Genomic DNA, 15,413 nt, shown 5'->3' on the forward strand with positions numbered 1-15,413 from the left:
TGTACCATTACACCCCTAATAGTTTTTTAATTTTAGTTCAGTAGAGATTGGCAATTCCAGGTCTGAAATTATGTAAATTATTCTTAGTGAAGGTGTACGGAATTTAAAAACACAGTGGAACACTTCCTGTATTACCACATGACATCACAAGGTGGGACAGAGCGTTTTTTGGTTTGACGGAAGAACACAGACTAAATATACAGCTGTGTTTTTGTGTTAAATGTGTGAATGAAACAAAACACAACTCCAGATCTGTTTTTAATGAGAAAACTACATTTTAACTCATATATTAAATTTTAAAAAGCATAATATGGACTCTTTAAAAAAATAATTTGGAGATACTAAACACTTTTTTGTTTAAGACCTGTTTAAGCGCAGCGATGTAAATGTGATCACAAAATCTAGGCCTATCAATAAAATCCCGTTGACTGTAATAATGCACCAAAACTTACTTGTTAGCCGCAGAGAACCAAATATGCAAAAAATTGTAAAAAATATGAAAACAGATCTGGTGCAGTTCAAATTATACCAGTGAATACAATACAAAACAAATCACACAAGTGCTCAAATAGGCCGCTTTGTAACGATAATGACATTTAGTATTGTCATAAAAACATGACAAATTAGAGGAATGGAAAATATTCTTAGTTAAAAGTTTTGTATTTGGTGAATTATAGTGAAGTTGAAAAGAAAAACAGGTGCAGACTCTTTGGATTCTGCTATAGGAACGAACTAAAAGATTAATATTTAGACGTTTAATTTGGTGAAACAGTATCGATGTCACCGACCGCTTAATCAATACGAGGCTATGAATATTATTTAAAGGTGCACTGTGTAACATTTCTAGTGGAGGGTCTGCCACTTGCTTGTCTACACTGAAAAGTTATTGCTTTATCTAAAATGTTCCACAGTTTAGATCAAATTGAGCTATCACAATGAGACGAGGCACTACGCTACATTACAGCTCAGATCTGTGGAGAGTCGATCCTATTTACAGAAGGAATTGTTGCATTTTTGAGCAATAAAAACACCCGTATTGAATAAATGCTAGATGGAAATGTTTAATGGGGTGTGGGATTAAATAGGTTTTCTTCTTCACACTCCTTCTTGGGCATTTTTGTTGTTATTTTTTGTTTTTGTTACGAGTGCACTAAAGTAAATATGGATTATACTTGCCCAAAATAAATACATAAATGAAAATGTCATACAGTGGAACATTCCCAGCAAAGCAATCTCCATGGAGACAAGTAGGTAGCGGAGACTCCACCAGAAAAGTTTATATTAAGGTGCACTGTGTAACTTTTCTGGAGGGAGTTCGCAACTGTTTTGTTTACATGGAGATGGAGCTTTGGTTGAAATTGTCTACACTATGGTATTAAACTACCGTATGTTTCGGACTATAAGTTGCTCCGGAGTATAATTCGCACCAGCCAAAAAATGCGTAATGAAGAAGAAAAAAACGTATATAATTAGCATTTTTTGGGGGAAATTTATCTTATAAAATCACCAGCAACTGACATTTCATTTTGAAAGGCGAGATAATAACAACAAGCAAAACAGAACAAGTTTACCAAACTCTCCATCTTACTCCAAATCACTAAATCCACTGAATTCTTCATCCTCTGTGTCACTTTTGAGCAACTCCACGACCTCCGAAGGTAAACAGAGCGCTGCTTCTTCTTCTGTGTATCTGTCTATAGACTCAGCATCAGTTCCAGTTAGAATTATTTCAGCCTTTCTGAATCCCGACAGAATGGTTTCAGTTGTCACCACAGACTGTATATTTAAGTGGACAAAGCATAGGAAGTTCTCCAGGAGGCTCTTCCAGCTCCTTATGGCTCCAGTTGACTGACATTAGGATCTTGTAGCTCCTCTTTCTGTACCTGCTGCTGTGAGCCTCGCCATGTTGGTCTTAAAATGTTCATATTAACCCGCTCTACATGATCCAGATTTTTTTTTTCAGTCTTTTGTCCGTCAAATAAATCCTGTTCATAACATAGAGCCTGGCTCCAGATTCGCTCCTGTAACCGTGAGCATCGCGAGCCTCATTTGAGCTGCCCTGAGCTCTATGGGTGACGTCACACTCGCTTTGGTCCACTTCTTTTATACAGTCTATGGTTGTCACTTATATTTAAAATTTTCAGTGATATAGAAGTAATGGTGCGATCGACTGGCGTGATACAGACAGGACAGAGGCTCTTTGTGCAGGAGACATGCGCAGTAGAGTGAAGTGACAGTGGTACAGGAGTAACAGGAGCAGCAGATACTGACATACAAGACTAGAGCCTCTCACGGCTGTCAGTATGAAAATTTTAATATACAAGTTGCAGGAAACAACCGAATTATCTTAAAAAAACATTAATTTTTACTGCGAATGGGGTCGCCTTTCCACAAATCTATCCTGTAATTTGTAGGGATGTAACAATAACCAAAATATCGTGATATTGTATCATCAAAAGTTTCACAATAATATCGTGGGCTGTCACAATATATGGAATTACAAGTTCCTTTCCTTAAATGCACACAGCAAAAAGTGGAGTGTTAAAATTGACTCTCACAGAATCAATTTTAACATTTTCTCAGAGTTTATATGAGTCCAATCTGTTCTAGATTTAATTTAACATTTTTGGAAATGTTAATTAAGTAACACTGGACCAAAGTTCCTGTTTAACCCCGAAATCCAGATTCACGTTTTGAGAGTAAACACATAACACTTTGTAGAGTTATCCTGATTTAGCTAAACACACAGAGGTGTTTTATTTTATTTTTACACTTTATTTTAGTTCATTTAAGATGAAATTATGTACAAAACTGTTTCAAACTGGTCTTTCACAAGAGTTTGAAATGGTGAATGGGAGGAGCCAAATTAACACTAAGAGAAGTTGAATTAACACTAAGAGAAGTTGAATTAACACTAAGGGAAGTTGAATTAACACTAGAGGAAGTTGAATCAACCTCAACCACATCAACTCTGGCAACTAACCCCAACTCAAACCCCCATTTAACTTTCAAATAGTTCAAATAACACTTTTGGTGTTAAAAACAACTCTGAAATATTTTACCCTAAAATTTTAACCCTCCAGTTTTTGCTGTGCATGGTTTTATAGTAGAAACAGCTTATAAACATTGGGAACTACATATCCCATGATTCATTTCAGCGCAGATACATGAAGAAATATGTTTTTTACTTGAATTTTTGGGATTATGACGAAAATAATTCACACCAACCGTCCCCTGAGATGCATATTGTACTATCGTTACATCTCTAGTAATTTGGCTTGCAAGTCTCTATGAAGATTTCTAAGTTTATGGTCATACTGTGGAACATTCTAGGCCAAGGGTCTTCAACCTTTCTCCTCTGGTGAGCTACCTTTTCAAAATAAAAAGTCCAGAGAGCGACTTATTTTAGCGGTCGCAAGAAATTGAGTAAATATAAGATTAGATGGGGTACAGTTTTAGGCACATCTCCATGGAGACAAGCAGATGACCAACCCTCCACCTTACGAGTTACACAGCGCATCTTTAACGCAAATTCTGCCTTCTATATTTATTTCCTGTTATGGTTTATTCTGGAAAATGCTGAAGTTACTTGTGTTGTGATTTCCCTCTAGTCACGAAGGGTCAGAGAGGAAGCCAAAGACGTAAGTTTAGCCACATCTCTCGTGTACCAATCAATCCTCTCATCAAAACTCTCATTTCATCCTAATTTTTCAGTCTTTTTTTTTTTTTCTCGACGCAACCGTTTTATCGCTGCCCGAGAACTTTCTTCCAGATATTATTTTCGCTTCACTTCTTTTTTCTTATGCATCCATTTTGTAATCACTGTGGATATATGACCTGGAAATTATCGCATTTGCTCAATTACACCTGTCATTTTGTCCTGGCAGAATGAGGAGAATGCAAACAGTGTTCCCATCGAAGGCTTGTCTCTGCAGCATCCCCAGGTGAGAGACTCATTTGGGGGATAACTTTGGACTTTGATGGCGCTCTAATTATCTTGTTCCTGTGCCGTTGAGCGTCTGGTCCCGCTCAGTCGCTCGTGTGTGTGTGTGTGTGTGTGTGTGTGTGGTGGGGGGTTTCTGTGCTCGTCTGTCTGTCTGTCTGTCTGTCTGTCTGAGCAGTAATAAGTCAAAGCAAGTACAGATCAGTGTTAGTTCACTTGTTATCTCGCTCTGTTGCATCTCACATTTTACCCAGACGACTGAGATCTCGAACTGGAGCCTACGGATCTGAGCAAAATTTGTCTTATCCCAGGACTAGACCAGGACTAAACCAGAAGTGAAACCAAATCAAGACCTATTGAACTTAGAGATGACTAAACCAAGCCAGTGTAGAGATAACTAAATCAGGACTAAATGTGGACTAAACCAGGATCAAGTGAATTTAGCGATGACTAAACCAGGATTAGAAGTGGGGTAGACCAGGACTAGACCAGGTCTAGACCAGGACTAAACCAGGACTAGAAGTGGACTAAACCAGGATTAGAAGTGGACTAAACCAGGGCTAGAAGTGGACTAAAGCAGGATTAGAAGTGGACAGGACCAAGTCAGCATCGTCAGCATGACTAAACTAGGACTAAAGCAGAACTAGACCATGACAAAACCAGGACTAGAAGTGGACTAGAAGTGGACTAGACCAGGACTAGACCAGGACTAAACCAGAAGTGAAACCAAATCAAGACCTATTGAACTTAGAGATGACTAAACCAAGTCAGTGTAGAGATAACTAAATCAGGACTAAATGTGGACTAAACCAGGATCAAGTGAATTTAGCGATGACTAAACCAGGATTAGAAGTGGGGTAGACCAGGACTAGACCAGGTCTAGACCAGGACTAAACCAGGGCTAGAAATGGACCAAACCAGGACCAATTGAATTTAGCAATGACTAAACCAAGACTAGAAGTGGACTAGACCAGGACTATAAATGGACCAAACCAGGATTAGAAGTGGACTAAACGAGAATTGGAAGTGGACTAAACCAGAACCACAAGTGGACTAAACCAGGACTAGAAATGCACTAAACCAGGGCTAGAAGTGGACTAAACCAGGATTAGAAGTGGACTAAACCAGGGCTAGAAGTGGACAGGACCAAGTCAGCATCGTCAGCATGACTAAACTAGGACTAAAGCAGAACTAGACCATGACAAAACCAGGACTAGAAGTGGACTTAACCAGGACCAAGTCAACATAGAGTTGACTAAACCAGGACTAGAAGTGGACTAGACCAGGACTAGACCAGGACTAGAAGTGGACCAAACCAGGACCAACTGAATTTAGTAATGACTAAACCAGGATAAGAAGTGGACTAAACCAGGACTAGAAGTGGACTAGACCAGGACTAGAAGAGTAGACTACTAAACCGGAACTACAAGTGGACTAAACCAGGACTATAAATGGACCAAAACAGGATTAGAAGTGGACTAAACCAGGACTAGAAATGGACTAAACCAGAACCACAAGTGGACTAAACCAGGACTAGAAATGCACTAAACCAGGGCTATAAGTGGACTAAACTAGGACTAGAAGTGGACTAAAGCAGAACTAGACCATGACTAAACCAGGACTAGAAATGGACTAAACCAGGGCTAGAAGTGGACTAAACTAGGACTAGAAGTGGACTAAAGCAGAACTAGACCATGACTAAACCAGGACTAGAAGTGGACTAGACCAGGACTAAACCAGGACTAGAAGTGGACCAAACCAGGACCAACTGAATTTAGTAATGACTAAACCAGGACTAGAAGTGGACTAAACCAGGACTAGAAGTGGACTAGACCAGGACTAGAAGAGTAGGCTACTAAACCAGAACTACAAGTGGACTAAACCAGGACTATAAATGGACCAAAACAGGATTAGAAGTGGACTAAATGAGGATTAGAAATGGACTAAACCAGAACCACAAGTGGACTAAACCAGGACTAGAAATGCACTAAACCAGGGCTAGAAGTGGACTAAACTAGGACTAGAAGTGGACTAAACCAGGATTAGAAGTGGACTAAACCAGGGCTAGAAGTGGACAGGACCAAGTCAGCATAGTCAGCATGACTAAACTAGGACTAGAAGTGGACTAAAGCAGAACTAGACCATGACTAAACCAGGACTAGAAGTGGACTAGACCAGGACTAAACCAGGATTAGAAGTGGGCCAAACCAAGACCAGTTCAATTTAGAGATGACTAAACCAGGACTAGAAGTGGACCAAACCAGGACCAAGTCAGAGATGACTAAACCAGGACTAGAAGTGGACTAAACCTAGGATTAGAAGTAGACTAAACTAGGCAGAGAAGTGGACCAAACCAGGACCAATTGAATTTAGCAATGACTAATCCAGGATTTAGGAGAGGACTAAACCAGAACAAAGTCAGCGTAGAGATCTCTAAACAAGGACTAGGAATGGACCAAACCAGGACTAGACCAGGACTAATCCAAAAGTGGACCAAACCAGGACCAAGTCAGTGTAGCGATGACGAAACTAGGACCACGTGAATTTAGCGATGTCTAAACCAGGACTAGAAGTGGACCAGACTAGGACCTATTGAATTTAGCGATGACTAAACCAAGATTAGAAGTGGACTAGACCAGAACTAGACCAGGAATAGACCAGGACTAAACACCAGTGTGTGTGGGTCTGCTCTGCTCGTCTGTGTCTGTCTGTCTGAGCAGTAATACGTCAAAGCAAATAGAGATCAGTGTTAGTTCACTTGTTATCTCGCTCTGTTGCATCTCACATTTTACCCAGACGACTGAGATCTTGAACTGGAGCCAGTGATAAAGGCCCATGGATCTGAGCAAAATTAGTCTTTCCCCAGCATTAGAAAAGGACTAAATCAGGACTAGAAGTGGGCTAGACCAGGACTAGACCAGGGCTAAACCAGAAGTGGGGCAAACCAGGACCAATTGAATTTGACGATGGCTAAACCAGGACTAGAAATGAACTAAACCAGGACCAAGTCAATACTGTGATGACTAAACCAGAAATAGAACTGGATTAAACCAGGACTAAACCAGGACGAAACCAGGACAAAACCAGGACTAGACCAGGACTAAACCAGGACTAGACCAGGACTAAACCAGGACGAAACCAGGACAAAACTATGACGAAACCAGGACGAAACCAGGACGAATCCAGGACTAGAAGTGGAAGAACCAGGTCCAAGTGAACTTAGCGATGTCTAAACCAGGACTAGAAATTGACTAAACCAGGACCAAGTCAATACAGCTATGACTAAACCAGGACTATAACTGGATTAAACCAGGACGAAACCAGGACTAGAAGTGGAAGAACCAGGACCCAGTGACTAGCGATGACTAAACCAGGACTAGAACTGGATTAAACTAAAACTAGACCAGGACTAAACCAGGACTAGAACTGGACTAAACCAGGAGTAGAAATAGACTAAAGCAGGACCAGGTCAATACAGCAATGACTAAACCAGGACCAGAACTGGATTAAACCAGGGCGAAACCAGGACGAAACCAGGACTAGACCAGGATTAGACCAGAACGAGACCAGGACGAAACCAGGACTAGAAGTGATCTAAACCAGAGCTAGACTGGGACTAAACCAGAACTAGAAGCGAACCAAGTGAACATAGCAATACATGTGCATTGTGTCTTCATGGTAACTGGTGAACATTTCGCCAATACACATACACGTAGAACACCCCCAGCGTGATGTCCCTGCAGAGTATCAGTAATCAGGAAGTACAATTTTGCATGCTAGTTGTTGTAAGCTTGTTTACAGTAACAGCAGACTGTTTCAAACGAGCTAAAGTCAGGTAGAGCGCCGTCAATTTGCCAAGTCTCGTAGTTCTTGTCAAAAAATGAAAAATGTTCCACAATCAAGGTTATTTGTAAGAGCGAACAGTAATGTGTTGTCATTTAAAAAGTTAATTTGTTTTAGTGTATTAATAGCAGATATAAATCTTACAACTCTTGTGTTCTCGTCTGTGGCCCTGTTCATTCCCATCATCATTTTCCTCGTTTTGACACTTAAAGATGCATTGGCCAAAGACTCTGGAACCTGCTCAGCTCCAAGAAACAATACAGGCTAAACGGGGTTATGGAACTAGACCAGGACTAAACCAGGACTAAACCAGGACTAGACCAGGACTAGACCAGGACTAGAAGTGAACTAACTCCAAGGCTAATCCAGGACTAGGTGAGGACTAGAATAGGACAAAACTAGGACTAGAAGTGGAAGAACCAGGACTAGACGAGGACTAAACTAGGACTAAACCAGGACTAGAAGTGGATACACTAGGACCAAGTGAATTTAGCAATTGACTAAAACCAGAACTAGACCAGGACTAGAAGTGGACTAAACCAGGACCAAGTCAATACAGCAATGACTAAACAAGGACTAGAACTGGATTAAACTAGGACCAAACCAGGACTAGAATTGGACTAAACCAGGGCTAAACCAGGACTAAACCAGAACAAGACCAGGACCAAACCAGGACTAGAAATGGACTAAACCAGAACTAGACCAGGACAAAAACAGGACTAAACCAGTACTAGACAAGGACTAGACCAGGACTAAACCAGGACTAGAAGTGGACTAAAACAGTAAACAAGGACTAGAAATAGACTAAACGAAAACTAGTAGTGGACTAAACCGGAACTAGACCGGGACTAAACTAGGATTAGAAGTGGCCTAAACCAGAACTAGAAGTGGACTAAACCAGAAATAGACCAGGACTAAACCAGGACTAGAAGTGGACTAAATCAGACCTAGACCAGGACCACACCATGTTTAGAAATGGACTTAACCAGGGCTAAACCAGAACTAGACCAGGACAAAAACAGAACTAAATCAGGACTAGACAAGGACTAGACCAGGACTAAACTAGGACTAGAAGTGGACTAAAGCAGTAAACAAAGACTAGAAATAGACAAAACGAAAAGTAGAAGTGGACTAAACCAGAACTAGACCGGGACTAAACTAGGATTAGAAGTGGCCTAAACCAGAAGTAGACTAAGACCAGACCATGTTTAGAAATGGACTTAATAACCAGGACCATATCAATACAGCGATGACTAAACCAGGACTAGAACTGGACTAAATCAGGACCAAGTGAACATAGGGATATTTATAGTAAAAAATTGACCATAAACATCTCTCTGTGAGTTCAGGATTAGAGCTTTCAAATCCCAACTATGCAATTATCTCTCATGGAACATTACAGATGAATTTCTAGAGTAGTTTTTGTCTTTCACATGTTTTCTCTGTCCAGCTGGAGCAGATACTTTTGGCGTTGGTTTTCCATTATTTACAAGCCAAAAAGACCAATGTGAGGCAGAATACTGAAATATTGTCTATGTCCAAAGCTTGAAAAAATATTCGTAATTTTCTCCAAGAAGGTGTTAATAGCTTTGTCTGGAAATATTTCACAGAACTGTATTAAATCTTTTCTATCTTCATCCAAAACCAGACCAAGCTACAGGTCAGATCAGCATTTAAGAACAAAAACTCAGTCAGTTTCTAGTGTTTCTACATCACGTTCCCGGCAGAAGGAGCTGAGTGGACAAAGTCTCTCTCTTCTCTGTGCGGCCATAAGGAACAGAAAGCAACAGCTGATTATTAGATTGCTGGAAGTACGAGTCAACACTTCTCCGTGTGATTAGAGTACAAATGTAGGGACGCAGCAGCCCGAGCAGAGCCTTGTGAATAAAACCAACGCCCCTGCCTCCTAGTGGACAGAGAAGGCCATTGCACTCGTGAGCTCTACACTTAGTAATGAACTTGACTTTGAGTTTTTTGCCATGTTATAATGTTGTCTCATCACAAACAGACCTTGACTTGTGTTTTGTTTCATTCACACACGTTTGAGTAATCTATTATTTTTAGTCTGTTTTCATCTCCAAAGCTCAAAATGCTCTATTCCATCTTGTGATGTTATGCAGTGATAGTTTTTATGTAAACAACTGATTTTTACCTTTTGTTCAGTAGAGATTTTTAAATTCAGGGCTGAAATGGTCCATATGATTCTAGTGAAGGTGTGTGGAGTTTAAAACACAGTGGAGCACTTACTATAAACGGCTCTACAAAGGCAAAAGACTTTAACTCTCCAGAGTGTGAAACTGAGAAAAATGACTTCAAAGTTTCAAAGTGTAATAGGTAGGGCTCCCAAAATTTGACAACTAATCGCTATAATGAAGAAATATTTGTATGCAAGAAATATTGAGCTAAAGATTGACCTTTGACCCTTATTTGTGAGTTTCTGTGCCTTTGTATCATGAACCAAAAATAAGGAGTCGTGCAATGGCAAAAGGCAGAAACGGACATGATCATGATTTGAGAAAAACACCTCACCAAGGTCGAGTTATCAGTGTGTTTATTTGAAATAAAATAGAAGAGCTTTGGATTTCCTGTTTAGTGTTGATCAGGATCGTGCGGCGACACTTACACAGTTAAACAGTTTGACACACAAGTGACTTTGCAGTATAGTGTATACAGTATGAATAAATATAAAAACTACTTTCACGTTAAAGACCATTTAAGCATAAGTGAATATGTATATTTATTGAATGTGTTAAGACCGTGTGCCAAGGCTGCAACAAAAATAAGGAGGCGAGAGGTTGGATTTTAAAATGAAATATATTTATTGACTAAACCACAAACAAAATACACAGTTTCTGCCTTTTGAATTTGCACGACTCCTTATTTTTGGCTCATTATACAAAAGCAAAGTACAGTAAGTGTCAAATAAGGTTAAAAGGTCGATGTTGAGCTCAATATTTTTCACAATATTTATTCACATGATAAAGGAGGTCTCAAATAACCCCAAAATGACATTAACAAATTTTTGACCAAACATGATGTTACAGCGTTCTGTCTTTGGCCTCGTCCACACTAGTATGTATTCGAGTTGTTTTCGTTGTGGATATAGTGTTCGTCTGCACTAATCCGATTGAAAATGGCTCCAGAGATGGAACGATCTGGTGCCGCCAGCTCCCACGAATTCATCTGAGTACGGATCTGATCCAGCACCGTGTGGACGCCTGAAAACACTGATACGCTGATGTAGGTCTATGCACCACGAAGTAATTCACCACTTCGAGGCTAGAGTATATTCATATATACGTGTGTCTATGTGTATGACCTGCAGACGTATAATCTCTGAAAAGTTTCACATGAACCATCTCCAACGCGATAGAAGCACAGAACAGACTCACCATCAGCAGAACACCCCTCTGTCACTGAAAGAACACTCATATTACACTGAGTCGTGTCCTTTAGTCCGACAGAAGCTGAACTGCGTCAGCACACAAAAGTGAGCTGTGTTTTGAGCGCTCAGTTTATGCAAATTATCCATGCGGTTTTAAGTTTTGTTTCTGTAAAACGTAAACAAATGTGCTCAAAGCTGTGTGGATAGGGAAGACTTGCGGACACAGAAACGACGTGTGTGGACGCAGATCGATCGTTTCTGATACGGTGATACGCGGATTAATTTCAGTGTAAACAGGGTCTTTGTAGGGCAGTATTACCACATGACATCACAAGGTGGAACAGAGTGTTTTCAGTTTGAGAGAAGAAACTAAATATGTAAGATTTGTGTGTTAAATATGTGTGAATTAAATATAACACTACTCCAGTTTTTGTTTGTGATGAGAAAACATTATTATAACATAGATCAGTAAATAGTGTGATATGGGCCCTTTAAGTCGTTACTAAGCAAAAACAGCTTTGAGACGACTGCATATTAGCTAGAATATATCTTGAAGTGTATTTCAGTCTGATTTTCCTTGGGTATAAACACAAAAAGAGATGTTTTTTGTAAACAGTCAGAGGTCAGCGGGTGCACAAAACTTTGGCCAATGCAGCTCCACCAGCATCATTACTGCTTATCTGCACACTGGCAAAGCAAACTGCAGAGCCTGTTCGAACCAAGGTCACTAATCTATTCTCTGCTCTCCTACGCCCCCTGTCTGTCACAGGTAGAACCGTACGACAACGCAGCCAACAACCAAGGAGCTCTCAACATGGTCCTCCGGCTAAGGTAAAACGCTCGCACATCTCTCCTACTACATGTACCCATTCACAGCACGTCAAGAGCGCAAATATTGATTGATAGCTCCCTCTCCTGCCAGTTGTCCTTAACTAGAATAAAACGCCGTCGCTTTGACACAGAGAAAGAAGATAGAAGGGCAACGGTTGTGACGTACACGCTGTATTTGTTAGAATGGCCAGACTCAGAAGTATAGAAATTCAGACACTAATCGATACTAAAACTAGAGTCGAAATTAGATTAATTTGAGCAGGTATTGATACTAAAAAAAATCACATTCATGGGACAGAAATGAAGCTTTCCTGAATAGATTTAGAGTGACCTTGAGCTGTATCAGAGCAAGTATAAGAGCACATAGACTAGTATACGCACATGGACCACTGAAGAATTACACAGATGTAAAACCACATGGTAACATAAAAGAAAGTACTATTATTTAATGTTGAAAATTGCACCCTATTGTCTAAAGAAAGTGTTTTTTATTATTATTTTTGTGTCAGTATTGAGTATTGAGTCTATTCCTTAGTATCAAGCTTGAAATTTTAGTATCATACCAACTAGGGATGTAACAATAACCGAAATATCATGATATCATATTGTCAAAAGTCTCACAGACACAGACTCAGACTCTCACAGTATATTGAATCACAAATTCCTCTGCTTAAATGCATTGTTTTATACCAGCAACGCCTAATAAACATCAGGAACTACATATCCCATGATTCATTTCAGTGCAGACAACATGAAGAAACATGTTTTTTACTTGAATTTTTGGGATTATGACGGAAATAATTCACACCAAAATCTTGTCAAGGTGTTTTAAAAGCAAAAAAGTATCCCATCTACAATTATATAAGCCACTCCAAAATATCGCAATAAATATCGTACCGTGAGATGCATATTGTGATAATATCGCACCAACAGATTTGGATATCGTTACATCCCTAATAACAACACTAAATGTTTCCTGTAAGTATGATTTTGAAATTAGGGCAAATTTCGTGTGAGATGCCTGGATTACACAGACCACATGGTAACGTAAAAGAAAGTAATACAATTTAATGGTGAAAATAACATTCGACTGTCTAAAGAAACAGGGTTTTTTATTATCTTTTTGGTATCAGAATCATTATTGAGTATCGAGTCTATTCCTCATTATCAACTATGAAATTTTAGTATCATAACAACACTGGATGTTTCCTGTTAGTATGATTTTGAAGTTAGGGCTAATTATTTGTGACATTCCTGGATTACACAGATATAAAAATAAATGGTAACATAAAAGCCAAGGCATCCACGATCCATTGGCAGATCATGGCGTAATTCGCCCGCTGTTGCCTCCCTGTCTTGGTGAATGTGTATTATGAATGTGAATGTGGATGGATAATTTAAGTTTGTTTTTTTTATTTCCTTCAAACTATACTTCGCCCTTTACTCCGCGAGGCTCCTGACTACAGTAGCCGTAATACTCCGACAATCCATCAAGTAAGCACAAACAGAATTAATACATAGAATTATAAAGCACACTGTCACTTTTTGAGAAAATTAAAGGATTTTAAGTGCACCTTATAGTCCAAAAAATACGGTAGTATAATTTAATGTTGAAAATTACATTCTACTGTCTAAAAAAAGTATGTTTTTATTATCATGGTATCGGAATAGGGATCGAGTATCAAGTCTATTCCTTAATATCAACTTTGAAATTTTAGTATCGCAATAACACTAGATGTTTCTTATAAGTGTGATTTTGAAGTTAGGGCTAATTATGTGTGAGAAGCCTGGATTACATAGGTATAAGACTAACCTGATTTATCAGCCGGTTTCACGTCGTGGAAACCGTCTGACCTCACAGCATTAGGATTCGTTCGCTCGACGATAGGCGGGTACTTTTTTTATTTGACCAGTCACTGCTATTTGGTCATGACGTATGTAATGCACCAAATCCCATAGGAAGAAGGGTAACAACGTCTTTCCTCTTGATAAAATTCACCAAACATTCTCTTTGTTCTAATTCCTGACTTAGTCGCTGGAGAGAAATGTAAGTTAGAAAAATAAGTAAGTTTCAATCTTTTATGGTTGGTAAGTTACGTGCGGTTATGTAAAACATATTCCCAGGTATCATATATGATACCGTCGGTCTGGAAGGATTACTTTTCACCAAAATGAGTACGTAACACTGCTGAATCCTACGTGTGTCACTGATTAAGAAAATTAATTCGGAGATGAAGAGCAGTGGGCGAATGTCGGTGTAAATGGGAGATGATCGTCAATATGTCTTCTTGAAAATGAGTGATTAAAGATGACTCAAACATGCACGAATCACCCCAAATATAACTCTGAGTGTGTAAATAGTGAGGGGAAACAACTATAACATGATTAAAAGGCTCTAAAAACACAGAATGTCTGTCTTTGTCTACATCCATCTCGACCACTTTGTTTACTGCTGTGCTGTTCCACAAAAGGGACCCAGACACGCGCTTGAGTTTGACGTCATGGCTTCATAGCTCTTCTCTGATTGGCCGGCGCACGGTCTACAGTACAACTTCTGCGGTTCTTGCAAATCGTCTAGTGTATTCCGATTCCTGATCTATTCGCTGGAGAAAAATGAAATTGAGCGGAGGCACTAGGTGACACCAGCCTGGCTATTATAATATAAGACCACATGGTATTATAAAAGAAAGTAATACAATTTAATGTTGAAAATTACATTCTACTGAAAGAAAGTGTTTTTATTATCATTGCAGTATCAGAGTCTGTATTGGGTTTTAGTACACACAACGCTACAGTAGATTTATCCTAAAAGAAGTGTATGATTTTGAAGTTGGAGCTAATTTGGTGTGAGATGCCTGGGGGGATATTTGGCATCTTTTTCCTCTTCGTTCTGTGTCTGTGAGCCGGGGTCCTCGAGGAGCCTGTTACGCTGCATTAGTTTTCTGGCTGCAGGCTGTATATACCTTTCATAACAGTTTATTCTGCGTTGGACATCACAGGATTAATATAGTAGTGTATAGAAGTACTAATATGATAGTGAAGATATAAGGGTTTGGAAAAATACAGTAATCTGTCTATCATTCGTTTTTCAAAATAAAACTAAAAACAACTATTTTCTTCATTATTTGTCTCCAAAACCAAAATGAAAAAAACTAAGCAAAAAGGATAACGGCCGTTTCCTGTTTCCATGACTAAAACTGCGATGCCAGACTTTGGCGCCGCATATGGACTGAACGAGGACTGAACTAGGTCTAAACCAGGTCTAAACCAGGACTAAACCAGGACTAAATCAATTTCAGTCCTGGTCTCAGTCCTGGTCTCAGTCCCCTTATGGTCCCGGTCTCATTCCTGGTCTCAGTCTTGGTCTGGTCCTGGTTTGGTCCTGGTCTGGTCCCGGTCTCAGTCCCGGTC

The 15,413-nt window shown here is 39.6% G+C and overlaps 1 protein-coding gene across 1 annotated transcript in view; it reads left to right on the plus strand.

The window, feature by feature from the left end:
* The window catches only part of stk39 (serine threonine kinase 39), a 103,997-nt gene that overhangs the window by 42,442 nt on the left and 46,142 nt on the right, over positions 1 to 15,413 (plus strand). The window contains exons 12-14 of the mRNA XM_020928940.2: positions 3,612 to 3,641; positions 3,888 to 3,944; positions 11,941 to 12,002. Coding sequence (XP_020784599.1) covers positions 3,612 to 3,641; positions 3,888 to 3,944; positions 11,941 to 12,002 — 149 coding nt within the window. The remainder of the gene's footprint in view (positions 1 to 3,611; positions 3,642 to 3,887; positions 3,945 to 11,940; positions 12,003 to 15,413) is intronic.

The sequence above is a fragment of the Boleophthalmus pectinirostris genome, unplaced genomic scaffold (assembly GCF_026225935.1).
Source record: "Boleophthalmus pectinirostris isolate CB_2022bp ecotype Guang Dong unplaced genomic scaffold, ASM2622593v1 HiC_scaffold_1, whole genome shotgun sequence".
Taxonomy (NCBI): domain Eukaryota; kingdom Metazoa; phylum Chordata; class Actinopteri; order Gobiiformes; family Gobiidae; genus Boleophthalmus; species Boleophthalmus pectinirostris.